The 13,608-nt window shown below is 36.5% G+C and overlaps 1 protein-coding gene across 1 annotated transcript; it reads left to right on the plus strand.

The window, feature by feature from the left end:
• Nucleotides 1-10,970: 10,970 nt before the first annotated feature.
• On the plus strand, nt 10,971-13,418 carry LOC144849708 (large ribosomal subunit protein mL40-like). Its single transcript, XM_078706720.1, has 4 exons — nt 10,971-11,122; nt 11,408-11,494; nt 11,807-11,971; nt 12,276-13,418. The coding sequence occupies exons 1-4, from the start codon at nt 11,082-11,084 to the stop codon at nt 12,589-12,591; spliced, it is 609 nt and encodes a 202-aa protein (XP_078562846.1). The 5' UTR covers nt 10,971-11,081; the 3' UTR covers nt 12,592-13,418.
• Nucleotides 13,419-13,608: the final 190 nt, after the last annotated feature.

Here is a 13,608-nt window from a genome sequence, read left to right on the forward strand (position 1 = left end):
CCCGTCGGGGAACACGGGCACTTTTTGTCGGGGAATATAATATACAGTAAAAAACGTTCGCGTTCACTTCATATAGCTTCAGCGCCTAGAAAACCACGACGTTCCATTGACCGTGAGAGTACGTCAGAGGGCTATTATGCACTTTTATGCATTCATTATTGCCAGCGATCTAACTACTAAACAATAGCTAGTACGCACTTGTTTGGCGGTATCCCTTTGTACGAATCGTCCAACGTTGAGTCGAGACGCGTGATATCAAGTTCCATCCAGGGACCAAAATGTGTAATGTAGTTATTTTCCAGGCGAAGTTTACCGACAGTTACCGAAGGGAACACGGGTACTTTTTGTCTGGGAATATAATATACAGTAAAAGGCGTTCGCGTTCACTTCGTAGCTTCAGCGCCTAGAAAACCGCGACGTTTCATTGACCGTGAGAGTACGTCAGAGTGCTATTTGCAATTTATATGCATTCATTATTGCCAGCGATCTAACTTACTACTAAACAATAGCTAGGTACGCACTTGTCTGGCGTTACCCCTTTGTACAAATCGTTCAACGTTGGGTCGAGACGCGTGATATCATGTTCCATCCAGGGACCAAAATGTGTACTGTAGTTGTTTTCCAGGCGAAGTTTACCGACGGTTACGTCGTGTACTGTGTCGACGTACGCTACACTACAGCAAAAACGAATTATGTTAATTGTTCGTATGTTCACCAATTTTTTTACAAGTAACCTTCTGTACCGTGGGGCACCTAAAATAAATATTTCATCCATTACTAAACAAAAAAACATGCCATTTTCGCTTAGCCAACATCTTATTATAGCTAAGTTATTAAATTTTCAATGTCCTGTATGTCATGAATTTCTCACCACTCGGAAGTCCAGATGGTACGCACGCATACACTTGGGAGGAATAAACTTATTTCCCCGACTGAAAAAGGTCTACGCTTGCGTTTTTTAAGCCTCTAGGCCTGATGTTTCCAAAGTATAAAATGCAATTTTTTGAAGACCTGCAGCTCTAGTTTTAAACATTTTCTTAGCTCAGCCCCAACAATAAAGCTGGTCATATTTCGAAGTACAAGAAGTGCATTTTCCGGGACCTAACATCTCTATTTTTCAAACATTTCTTAGCTCAGTCACAACCATGATAGGGACTTATATATTTTGTTTCATGTTTTGAAGTATAATAAGTCCAATTTCCGGGACCTCCAACTCTATTTTTCTAAATTTTCTTGAAACTTTTATTTTTTAAATTGAAAAATATAGATTGAAACAGTCATCGCGCATCGTTTTTTTGCACGCTGTATTTTATTTATGCATTATAAAAAATGGAAAAAATGGCTACCCTAAATCTGATTAAAATGACCTCAAATGACGCTAGAACGCATTGCATAGCCCCCTCGTCGGAGAATGTAGCCCTCGCGTCGGAAAGATCCTGGCGCCACCGCTGTAGCACAGTGATATAAAATAGAAATAAAGTCACTAAATTTTAATATCTTTTCGTATGTTAATACACTGTGCTCAAGTGGACCAAATTTGGCCCCAGTGGAGTACAGTGATATCAAATAGAAATAAAGTCACTTGGGATTCAATATTTTCGATGTTAATACACTGTGCTCAAGTGATCTCAGCTCTAGTAGATTGGGTTCGAACCTCTACGGATATATTTTAATGCCGGGAAAATAATGAATATCGTTTTTTATTTTAGAGAGATATTTTGAGGGTTAAACAAGAGGACTTGTTGCATGGCATTATTTTCCATTAAATATACTGCCATAAAACCTCGAAAAGAATCCCATGTGCTCCTTTATTTTTAGTACTCTTGAGTAGTGGGCTTCTTTTCCACATCGAGTTCTTTTCGAGATTACTTTTGCAAACTAAAAGAGAAGAGCTGCTACGTTCCCGTCCGAAAAATGTTTAATTTACATGATTTGAACAATCTTCTAATGTAAAGATTAACATCAAAATTTAACAATGTGACGTTTTCACCGCGAATGACTAACTTACCGTCTTCCCCATAATACACATACACAAACTCATTTGCATAACAACGCAAGGCATAACAAACTGTTTAAAATAGAGCTGTAAGGTCCCCGGAAATGACGTCTATTATTTTTTCAAACAACATGTATATGAATCTTCAGTACCCCACCATGCTTAGGGCTGAGCAAAGACAATTTTGAAAAACAGAGCTGCATAGGTTCCCGCCTGAAAAAATGGCACTTTACATGATTTGAAATTATATGAAACAAGCTATATAAGACTCACACCAGGACAATAGAGCTTGTCCGCGGAAAGTGCACCTATTCATTGAAATATGAAATTAATTAATATTAAGTCTCCAGTACTAGCCCATCGTTGGGACAGAGCTAATAATGAAAATAGAGCCCAGAATTGCACTTATACTTATTACTATACATTAATCACCTATGATAATTATGATAATGTTAACATTTCAACTATCCAGATGCGACTTCACAATTGTAGGTGGGGTTTTCTACTTTAAAACTCGACTTCGTATATGCCTAAGGCCTAGCCGGCGGCAAAATGAGTCTGAGCTTCGAAATTGGTCTAGAATTCGGAATATTTGCAAATGTTCTATATTTTATCTTATTTCACTCTCCATTAACCCCATACAAAAACCATCGGGAGACAAACTATCTGTTTAAAACATGTTTAATCTGGGACGGTGCGGCCATACACACCAACTACCATAAACGTGTATTCATAATATATTACAATACAATATCTTGCATGAATCGGACATTTCACTACCAATGTATTAGCAACATTGATTAACAAAATCAAAATTTAACAGTGTGGCGTGTTAACCGCGAATGACTAACAATAGCATCTTTCCCACTACACCTGCACAACCATTGCATAACAACGCACGGCATACCAAACCGTTTCGTACACCTGCGATGAAAATAATAAATTCAATTTCTTTTTAAATTGAGGGCGGCAAACATACAATTTACGAGATCAAATACAGGTTGAAAAAAAAAATTAAATAAAAAAAAAGATGTTAAATGTGCTCTCCCTGCCTCAGCACTAAGGCCCTGCCACAGCCTTTTGGGGTCGTTCCCAGCACATCACCAGATGCATTGATGTTGTCGCCTCATGATGTGTGGTGGAAAGGGGGACGTATAATCTGTGAACCCCAAACACAGTGGTCGCATACCTTTAACTCTATTCCACCGACCAGCGTGGGAATCGAACCCACGACATACGTGTTGTCAACACGACGCTCAGGCGACTGAGCTAACTGATCATTTTGGTTTTAACAAGATTAATAGAATATTTATGACGTAGTGTTGAATTACGTAATATACGTATAAATAGACTATTATCAGCTGTTCAGGCATGTACTACTTTGTGGCTTAACGGGTAATGCTCAGGTTTGGGTGCTCTCAGTTCTAGTAGATTGGGTTCGAACCTCTACGGATTTTTTTTTTTTTTTTTTTAAATATTGAATATTGTTTTTTCTTTTATTTTAAAAGAGAGATATTTTGAGGGTTGTAAATTGTCAGGCCTAAACAAGTGGACCTTTTTTAAAATCAGAAACTAAGTTGCATGGCATTATTTTCCATTAAATATACTGCCATAAAACCTCGAAAAGAATCCCATGTGCTCCTTTATTTTTAGTACTCTTGAGTAGTGGGCTTCTTTTCCACATCGAGTTCTTTTAGAGATTACTTTTGCAAACTAAAAGAGAAGAGCTGCTACGTTCCCGTCCGAAAAATGTTTAATTTACATGATTTGAACAATCTTCTAATGTAAAGATTAACAACATCAACATTTAACAGTGTGGCGTGTTGACCACGAATTAACATGCCTTGTTCCCCATAATACACATACACAAACTCATTTGCATAACAACGCACGGCATAACAAACTGTTTAAAATAGAGCTGTAAGGTCCCCGGAAATGACGTCTATTATTTTTTCAAACAACATGTATAAGAATCTTCAGTACCCCACCATGCTTAGGGCTGAGCAAAGACAATTTTGAAAAACAGAGCTGCATAGGTTCCCGCCTGAACAAATGGCACTTTACATGATTTGAAATTATATGAAACAAGCTATATAAGACTCACACCAGGACAATAGAGCTTGTCCGCGGAAAGTGCACCTATTCATTGAAATATGAAATTAATTAATATTAAGTCTCCAGTACTAGCCCATCGTTGGGACAGAGCTAATAATGAAAATAGAGCCCAGAATTGCACTTATACTTATTACTATACATTAATCACCTATGATAATTATGATAATGTTAAAATTTCAACTATCCAGATGCGACTTCACAATTGTAGGTGGGGTTTTCTACTTTAAAACTCGACTTCGTATTATGCCTAAGGCCTAGCCGGCGGCAAAATGAGTCTGAGCTTCGAAATTGGTCTAGAATTCGGAATATTTGCAAATGTTCTATATTTTATCTTATTTCACTCTCCATTAACCCCATACAAAAACCATCGGGAGACAAACTATCTGTTTAAAACATGTTTAATCTGGGACGGTGCGGCCATACACACCAACTACCATAAACGTGTATTCATAATATATTACAATACAATATCTTGCATGAATCGGACATTTCACTACCAATGTATTAGCAACATTGATTAACAAAATCAAAATTTAACAGTGTGGCGTGTTAACCGCGAATGACTAACAATAGCATCTTTCCCACTACACCTGCACAACCATTGCATAACAACGCACGGCATACCAAACCGTTTCGTACACCTGCGATGAAAATAATAAATTCAATTTCTTTTTAAATTGAGGGCGGCAAACATAAAATTTACGAGATCAAATACAGGTTGAAAAAAAAAATTAAATAAAAAAAAAGATGTTAAATGTGCTCTCCCTGCCTCAGCACTAAGGCCCTGCCACAGCCTTTTGGGGTCGTTCCCAGCACATCACCAGATGCATTGATGTTGTCGCCTCATGATGTGTGGTGGAAAGGGGGACGTATAATCTGTGAACCCCAAACACAGTGGTCGCATACCTTTAACTCTATTCCACCGACCAGCGTGGGAATCGAACCCACGACATACGTGTTGTCAACACGACGCTCAGGCGACTGAGCTAACTGATCATTTTGGTTTTAACAAGATTAATAGGATATTTATGACGTAGTGTTGAATTACGTAATATACGTATAAATAGACTATTATCAGCTGTTCAGGCATGTACTACTTTGTGGCTTAACGGGTAATGCTCAGGTTTGGGTGGTCTCAGTTCTAGTAGATTGGGTTCGAACCTCTACGGATTTTTTTTTTTTTTTTTTTTTAAATATTGAATATTGTTTTTTCTTTTATTTTAAAAGAGAGATATTTTGAGGGTTGTAAATTGTCAGGACTAAACAAGTGGACCTTTTTTAAAATCAGAAACAAAGTTGCATGGCATTATTTTCCATTAAATATACTGCCATAAAACCTCGAAAAGAATCCCATGTGCTCCTTTATTTTTAGTACTCTTGAGTAGTGGGCTTCTTTTCCACATCGAGTTCTTTTCGAGATTACTTTTGCAAACTAAAAGAGAAGAGCTGCTACTCCCGTCCGAAAAATGTTTAATTTACATGATTTGAACAATCTTCTAATGTAAAGATTAACAACATCAACATTTAACAGTGTGGCGTGTTGACCACGAATTAACATGCCTTGTTCCCCATAATACACATACACAAACTCATTTGCATAACAACGCACGGCATAACAAACTGTTTAAAATAGAGCTGTAAGGTCCCCGGAAATGACGTCTATTGTTTTTTCAAACAACATGTATAAGAATCTTCAGTACCCCACCATGCTTAGGGCTGAGCAAAGACAATTTTGAAAAAAAAATAGTTGAAATTTTAACATTATCATAATTATCATAGGTGATTAATGTATAGTAATAAGTATAAGTGCAATTCTGGGCTCTATTTTCATTATTAGCTCTGTCCCAACGATGGGCTAGTACTGGAGACTTAATATTAATTAATTTCATATTTCAATGAATAGGTGCACTTTCCGCGGACAAGCTCTATTGTCCTGGTGTGAGTCTTATATAGCTTGTTTCATATAATTTCAAATCATGTAAAGTGCCATTTTTTCAGGCGGGAACCTATACAGCTCTATTTTAAACAGTTTGTTATGCCGTGCGTTGTTATGCAAATGAGTTTGTGTATGTGTATTATGGGGAACAAGGCATGTTAATTCGTGGTCAACACACGCCACACTGTTAAATGTTGATGTTGTTAATCTTTACATTAGAAGATTGTTCAAATCATGTAAATTAAACATTTTTCGGACGGGAACGTAGCAGCTCTTCTCTTTTAGTTTGCAAAAGTAATCTCGAAAAGAACTCGATGTGGAAAAGAAGCCCACTACTCAAGAGTACTAAAAATAAAGGAGCACATGGGATTCTTTTCGAGGTTTTATGGCAGTATATTTAATGGAAAATAATGCCATGCAACTTTGTTTCTGATTTTAAAAAAGGTCCACTTGTTTAGGCCTGACAATTTACAACCCTCAAAATATCTCTCTTTTAAAATAAAAGAAAAAACAATATTCAATATTTAAAAAAAAAAAAATAAAAAATCCGTAGAGGTTCGAACCCAATCTACTAGAACTGAGAGCACCCAAACCTGAGCATTACCCGTTAAGCCACAAAGTAGTACGTGCCTGAACAGCTGATAATAGTCTATTTATACGTATATTACGTAATTCAACACTACGTCATAAATATCCTATTAATCTTGTTAAAACCAAAATGATCAGTTAGCTCAGTCGCCTGAGCGTCGTGTTGACAACACGTATGTCGTGGGTTCGATTCCCACGCTGGTCGGTGGAATAGAGTTAAAGGTATGCGACCACTGTGTTTGGGGTTCACAGATTATACGTCCCCCTTTCCACCACACATCATGAGGCGACAACATCAATGCATCTGGTGATGTGCTGGGAACGACCCCAAAAGGCTGTGGCAGGGCCTTAGTGCTGAGGCAGGGAGAGCACATTTAACATCTTTTTTTTTATTTAATTTTTTTTTTCAACCTGTATTTGATCTCGTAAATTGTATGTTTGCCGCCCTCAATTTAAAAAGAAATTGAATTTATTATTTTCACCGCAGGTGTACGAAACGGTTTGGTATGCCGTGCGTTGTTATGCAATGGTTGTGCAGGTGTAGTGGGAAAGATGCTATTGTTAGTCATTCGCGGTCAACACGCCACACTGTTAAATTTTGATTTTGTTAATGAATGTTGCTAATATATTGGTAGTGAAATGTCCGATTCATGCAAGATATTGTATTGTAATATATTATGAATACACGTTTATGGTAGTTGGTGTGTATGGCCGCACCGTCCCAGATTAAACATGTTTTAAACAGATAGTTTGTCTCCCGATGGTTTTTGTATGGGGTTAATGGAGAGTGAAATAAGATAAAATATAGAACATTTGCAAATATTCCGAATTCTAGACCAATTTCGAAGCTCAGACTCATTTTGCCGCCGGCTAGGCCTTAGGCATATACGAAGTCGAGTTTTAAAGTAGAAAACCCCACCTACAATTGTGAAGTCGCATCTGGATAGTTGAAATTTTAACATTATCATAATTATCATAGGTGATTAATGTATAGTAATAAGTATAAGTGCAATTCTGGGCTCTATTTTCATTATTAGCTCTGTCCCAAGGATGGGCTAGTACTGGAGACTTAATATTAATTAATTTCATATTTCAATGAATAGGTGCACTTTCCGCGGACAAGCTCTATTGTCCTGGTGTGAGTCTTATATAGCTTGTTTCATATAATTTCAAATCATGTAAAGTGCCATTTTTTTCAGGCGGGAACCTATGCAGCTCTGTTTTTCAAAATTGTCTTTGCTCAGCCCTAATCATGGTGGGGTACTGAAGATTCATATACATGTTGTTTGAAAAAATAATAGACGTCATTTCCGGGGACCTTACAGCTCTATTTTAAACAGTTTGTTATGCCGTGCGTTGTTATGCAAATGAGTTTGTGTATGTGTATTATGGGGAACAAGGCATGTTAATTCGTGGTCAACACGCCACACTGTTAAATGTTGATGTTGTTAATCTTTACATTAGAAGATTGTTCAAATCATGTAAATTAAACATTTTTCGGACGGGAGTAGCAGCTCTTCTCTTTTAGTTTGCAAAAGTAATCTCGAAAAGTACTCGATGTGGAAAAGAAGCCCACTACTCAAGAGTACTAAAAATAAAGGAGCACATGGGATTCTTTTCGAGGTTTTATGGCAGTATATTTAATGGAAAATAATGCCATGCAACTTTGTTTCTGATTTTAAAAAAGGTCCACTTGTTTAGGCCTGACAATTTACAACCCTCAAAATATCTCTCTTTTAAAATAAAAGAAAAAAACAATATTCAATATTTAAAAAAAAAAAAAAAAAAATCCGTAGAGGTTCGAACCCAATCTACTAGAACTGAGAGTACCCAAACCTGAGCATTACCCGTTAAGCCACAAAGTAATACATGCCTGAACAGCTGATAATAGTCTATTTATACGTATATTACGTAATTCAACACTACGTCATAAATATCCTATTAATCTTGTTAAAACCAAAATGATCAGTTAGCTCAGTCGCCTGAGCGTCGTGTTGACAACACGTATGTCGTGGGTTCGATTCCCACGCTGGTCGGTGGAATAGAGTTAAAGGTATGCGACCACTGTGTTTGGGGTTCACAGATTATACGTCCCCCTTTCCACCACACATCATGAGGCGACAACATCAATGCATCTGGTGATGTGCTGGGAACGACCCCAAAAGGCTGTGGCAGGGCCTTAGTGCTGAGGCAGGGAGAGCACATTTAACATCTTTTTTTTTATATAATTTTTTTTTTCAACCTGTATTTGATCTCGTAAATTTTATGTTTGCCGCCCTCAATTTAAAAAGAAATTGAATTTATTATTTTCATCGCAGGTGTACGAAACGGTTTGGTATGCCGTGCGTTGTTATGCAATGGTTGTGCAGGTGTAGTGGGAAATATGCTATTGTTAGTCATTCGCGGTCAACACGCCACACTGTTAATTTTTGATTTTGTTAATCAATGTTGCTAATACATTGGTAGTGAAATGTCCGATTCATGCAAGATATTGTATTGTAATATATTATGAATACACGTTTATGGTAGTTGGTGTGTATGGCCGCACCGTCCCAGATTAAACATGTTTTAAACAGATAGTTTTGTCTCCCAATGGTTTTTGTATGGGGTTAATGGAGAGTGAAATAAGATAAAATATAGAACATTTGCAAATATTCCGAATTCTAGACCAATTTCGAAGCTCAGACTCATTTTGCCGCCGGCTAGGCCTTAGGCATATACGAAGTCGAGTTTTAAAGTAGAAAACCCCACCTACAATTTAGAAGTCGCATCTGGATAGTTGAAATTTTAACATTATCATAATTATCATAGGTGATTAATGTATAGTAATAAGTATAAGTGCAATTCTGGGCTCTATTTTCATTATTAGCTCTGTCCCAACGATGGGCTAGTACTGGAGACTTAATATTAATTAATTTCATATTTCAATGAATAGGTGCACTTTCCGCGGACAAGCTCTATTGTCCTGGTGTGAGTCTTATATAGCTTGTTTCATATAATTTCAAATCATGTAAAGTGCCATTTTTTCAGACGGGAACCTATGCAGCTCTGTTTTTCAAAATTGTCTTTGCTCAGCCCTAAGCATGGTGGGGTACTGAAGATTCATATACATGTTGTTTGAAAAAATAATAGACGTCATTTCCGGGGACCTTACAGCTCTATTTTAAACAGTTTGTTATGCCGTGCGTTGTTATGCAAATGAGTTTGTGTATGTGTATTATGGGGAAGACGGTAAGTTAGTCATTCGCGGTGAAAACGTCACATTGTTAAATTTTGATGTTAATCTTTACATTAGAAGATTGTTCAAATCATGTAAATAAAACATTTCCCGGGCGGGAACCTAGCAGCTCTTCTCTTTTAGTTTGCAAAAGTAATCTCGAAAGGAACTTCATGTGAAAAAAGAAGCCCACCCAAGAGTACTAAAAATGAAGGAGCACATGGGCTTCTCTTCGATGTTTTATGGCAGTCTATTTAATGGAAAATAATGCCATGCAACAAGTCCACTTGTTTAACCCTCAAAATATCTCTTTTTCAAAATAAAATAAAAAACAATATTCATTATTTCCCGGCATTAAAAAATATCCGTAGAGGTTCGAACCCAATCTACTGGAGCTGAGATCACCCGGCCACTTGAGCACAGTGTATTAACATATGAAAATATTGAATCCCAAGTGACTTTATTTATATTTGATATCACTGTGCTCCACTGGGGCCAAATTGGGTCCACTTGAGCACAGTGTTTTAACATACGAAAAGATATTAAAATTGTGTGACTTTATTTCTATTTTATATCTCTGTATTCCACTGGGGCCAAATTGGGTCCACTTGAGTACAGTGTATTAACATACGAAAAGATATTAAAATTCAGTGACTTTTTTCTATTTTATGTCACTGTGCTCACTGGCGCGCGCGCCAAATTGGGTTCACGTGAGCACAGTGTATTAACATACGAAAAGATATTAAAATTCAGTGACTTATTTCTATTTTATATCACTGTGCTCTCCTGGCTCCAAATTGGGTCCACTTAAGCACAGTGTATTACTATTAACATACGAAAAGATATTAAAATTCAATGACTTTTTTCTATTTTAGTATCACTGTGCTCCCCTGGCTCCAAATTGTGTCCACTTGAGAACAGTGTATTAACATAAGAAAAGATATTAAAATTAGTGACTCCACCGGTGCTAAATTTGGTCCACTGGACCAGTTACCGTAGTACTATTTCTATTAGGGAACTAAACAAAGGCATAAATGGCGCTCCGTAGAAGTAGAGAATGCTCTATGTCGAAATGCCCGAAATGACGCTCTGAATATACCTCGAATATACCTCAAATTTGTAGGCAAAGAGACTGGTCGATTCGAGAATACACATGCTGCACTACGTCTGTAAGAAAGTCTACTCGTCGAGGCTAGAAAGGACACCGGTTTCGCCTGTGGCTTAAAAGCATGGCATCTTTTATTTCAAAGATCCTACTAAATTCTGCTAGGTATTGTAGAAATGTTAAATACAACCAAATGAATTATTTAAGTGAAGATACCTAAGTAATTTTATAAAAAGTAATTGCGTTTTGATAAGTGAAACTGAAGAATAGTACATACTTAATCGGCAGGCCTAGCGTAGATAGGCGGCGATTTAGAATACGGTATCTATTTTGCGGCGGAAAATGTACCATATCATCATATCATTTAATATGAGGTCGTTTCGTCCCAATAAGATAGTATTGGCCCCGACAACCAATTTATTAAAACAATCGTAATAATGTTTTATTTAGAGTTGCACATGGTTTACCAAGTTTTTCTGGGAGCCATTTTCATACACAAACAGGAGGTTTAGCATTCCGTTTTACACAAATTCTCAAGTAAGTATAGGCCTAGGCCTAGGCCTACTTGTTTTGCACTAGGCTAGTACTAGTAGGCCCTAGTAGATAGTTGTTCTGACTATAGAAGTTATAGGCCTTTAATTATAATTATACAAAGAATTGTGAGATTATAGATCCTCACTTTTACTGTATTTTTCTACTTGTATATTTTTATTAAATAATAATAGTAATTTATGTAACAATATTTTTAATTAGTAGTATAGGCCTAAATAAATAAAAATATGATTATTAATTTATTTTATTTGAGCAGATTTTAATTTATGTAGTAATAAATGTTGTTTGAATTTGTAGTGCAGAACCTCCAAAGAAAAAAAAGAGGGCTGATCCTAGGTTAGAAATTATGAGAAAACATCGTATGATAAAAAGATTAAAGAAAGTTCAAAACAAGATGGGAGCTGCTGAACTGAAACCAATAGCAGAATTTAGCGTAGAACGAAAACTAACGCAAGAGAAAAGGTACAATTATAATATAATAAAATTAATTGGATTTTGAAGGCCAAACAGAACAGAGCAGTTATTTGCAACTAAAGCTTTGTGTTTAGTTGTTTGTGTTCATATGTCTATCACATCGCTCAACAATTGCACTCTTTAAGAAAAAGCTGAACGCCTTGAGCACTTTGTGCGCTTTATAAATCTTATTATCTTATCTGTTAGTAGTTTAGGCAATCTTGGGTTTACTAAAAACTGATTGTTGCATTTGGTTAAACATTAAATTATTATCAGAATTTTTGGTATAATCTCTAAATTATATTGATTTCAGGAAGAGAAATTTACCAGAAATAACGTACGAAGAGAATGAAAGACGTGCGTTGCTACAAAAGACCTGGTCAAAGTTCAAGTTAGAACAACACTGCGAAGACATGAAATATATTGATTCTATGCGAAAATCGCAACAAAAAGCGCTGGAAGAATTGAGATATGAATCGGAAGAACTGTATGAACTTGCCTTAAAAAGAGATAATAACCTGATGTCCTCGTTGGTTTTGTACGGCCCAACGGAAACGCCACCTATAGTTGATTATTACGACCAATGCCCAGATGGACAATATGTGGATATCACCAAGGAATACAAGTAATACACTTTATTTTCAAGATTACCATAGTCACTATTTTTAACTCTTTCAAAACATTTTGTCGACTGTTTCAAAATGCATCCAGGTGGAGAATTTATTTTTCACCATTCAAAGTGTGTCAGAAATTACAATAGTTGACTTATTCATTTACTAGCAGGATGGTGATTCCTCATTTTCAGGTTGTAAGTAAGTTAGTTAAAGATTTTTTAAGGTGGTCTGCTGAGGTGACCACTTCTATCGCTCATGAGATAGCCATGCCTATTTCTCATGAGATGGCCACGCATATCTCTCATGAGATGGCCACACCTATATTATGAGATGGCCACACTTATTTCACATGAGATGGCCACGCATATCTCTCATGAGATGGCCACGCATATCTCCCATCAGATGGCCATATCTATCTCTCATGAGATGGCAACTCTATCTCGCATGAGATGGCCACGCCTACCTCTCATGAAATGACCACACCTACCTCTCATGAGATGACCACACCTATCTCTCATTCACATCAACAGATTTTAGGTTCAAATATAACATTACTACTGTGTTAAAACTTGCATCGATAAAATAAATGTTATTGTCAAACAAAAAAATAGAAGTAGATGTATTCTTAACTTATTTTTGGTACACCACCAGGCAAATTAGTTTGCTCGTAAACAATTGGTAAAACCATACAAATGGTAAACGCATAAAAGTAAAAGTGCAATCCGAGTGTTGCAACCTGTGACAGGGGTCAACATTTAATGGATTCGTCCGTGGACTAAGGTCTATCTATGGTGAATATTTGGTCGAAATCCATTTAAAGTGGTTTTTACAAGAACATTGACAACAGAAATTATTTTTCACTTTTCCCTTTGTCTAAATTATTATAGTGATATGATATAAACCGTTTAGTTTTGTTACAATATTATTATTCATAACTAATTTAGTTTCATGGCAAGTTTTGTTTTCATCTTGTCTATTAATGTAAGTATCAGTCGATTACAAACAGAAACAAGTATTTCAGTTCTTCCCGTA

Source organism: Antedon bifida, chromosome 8 (genome assembly GCF_963402885.1).
Source record: "Antedon bifida chromosome 8, ecAntBifi1.1, whole genome shotgun sequence".
Classification (NCBI taxonomy): Eukaryota; Metazoa; Echinodermata; class Crinoidea; order Comatulida; family Antedonidae; genus Antedon; species Antedon bifida.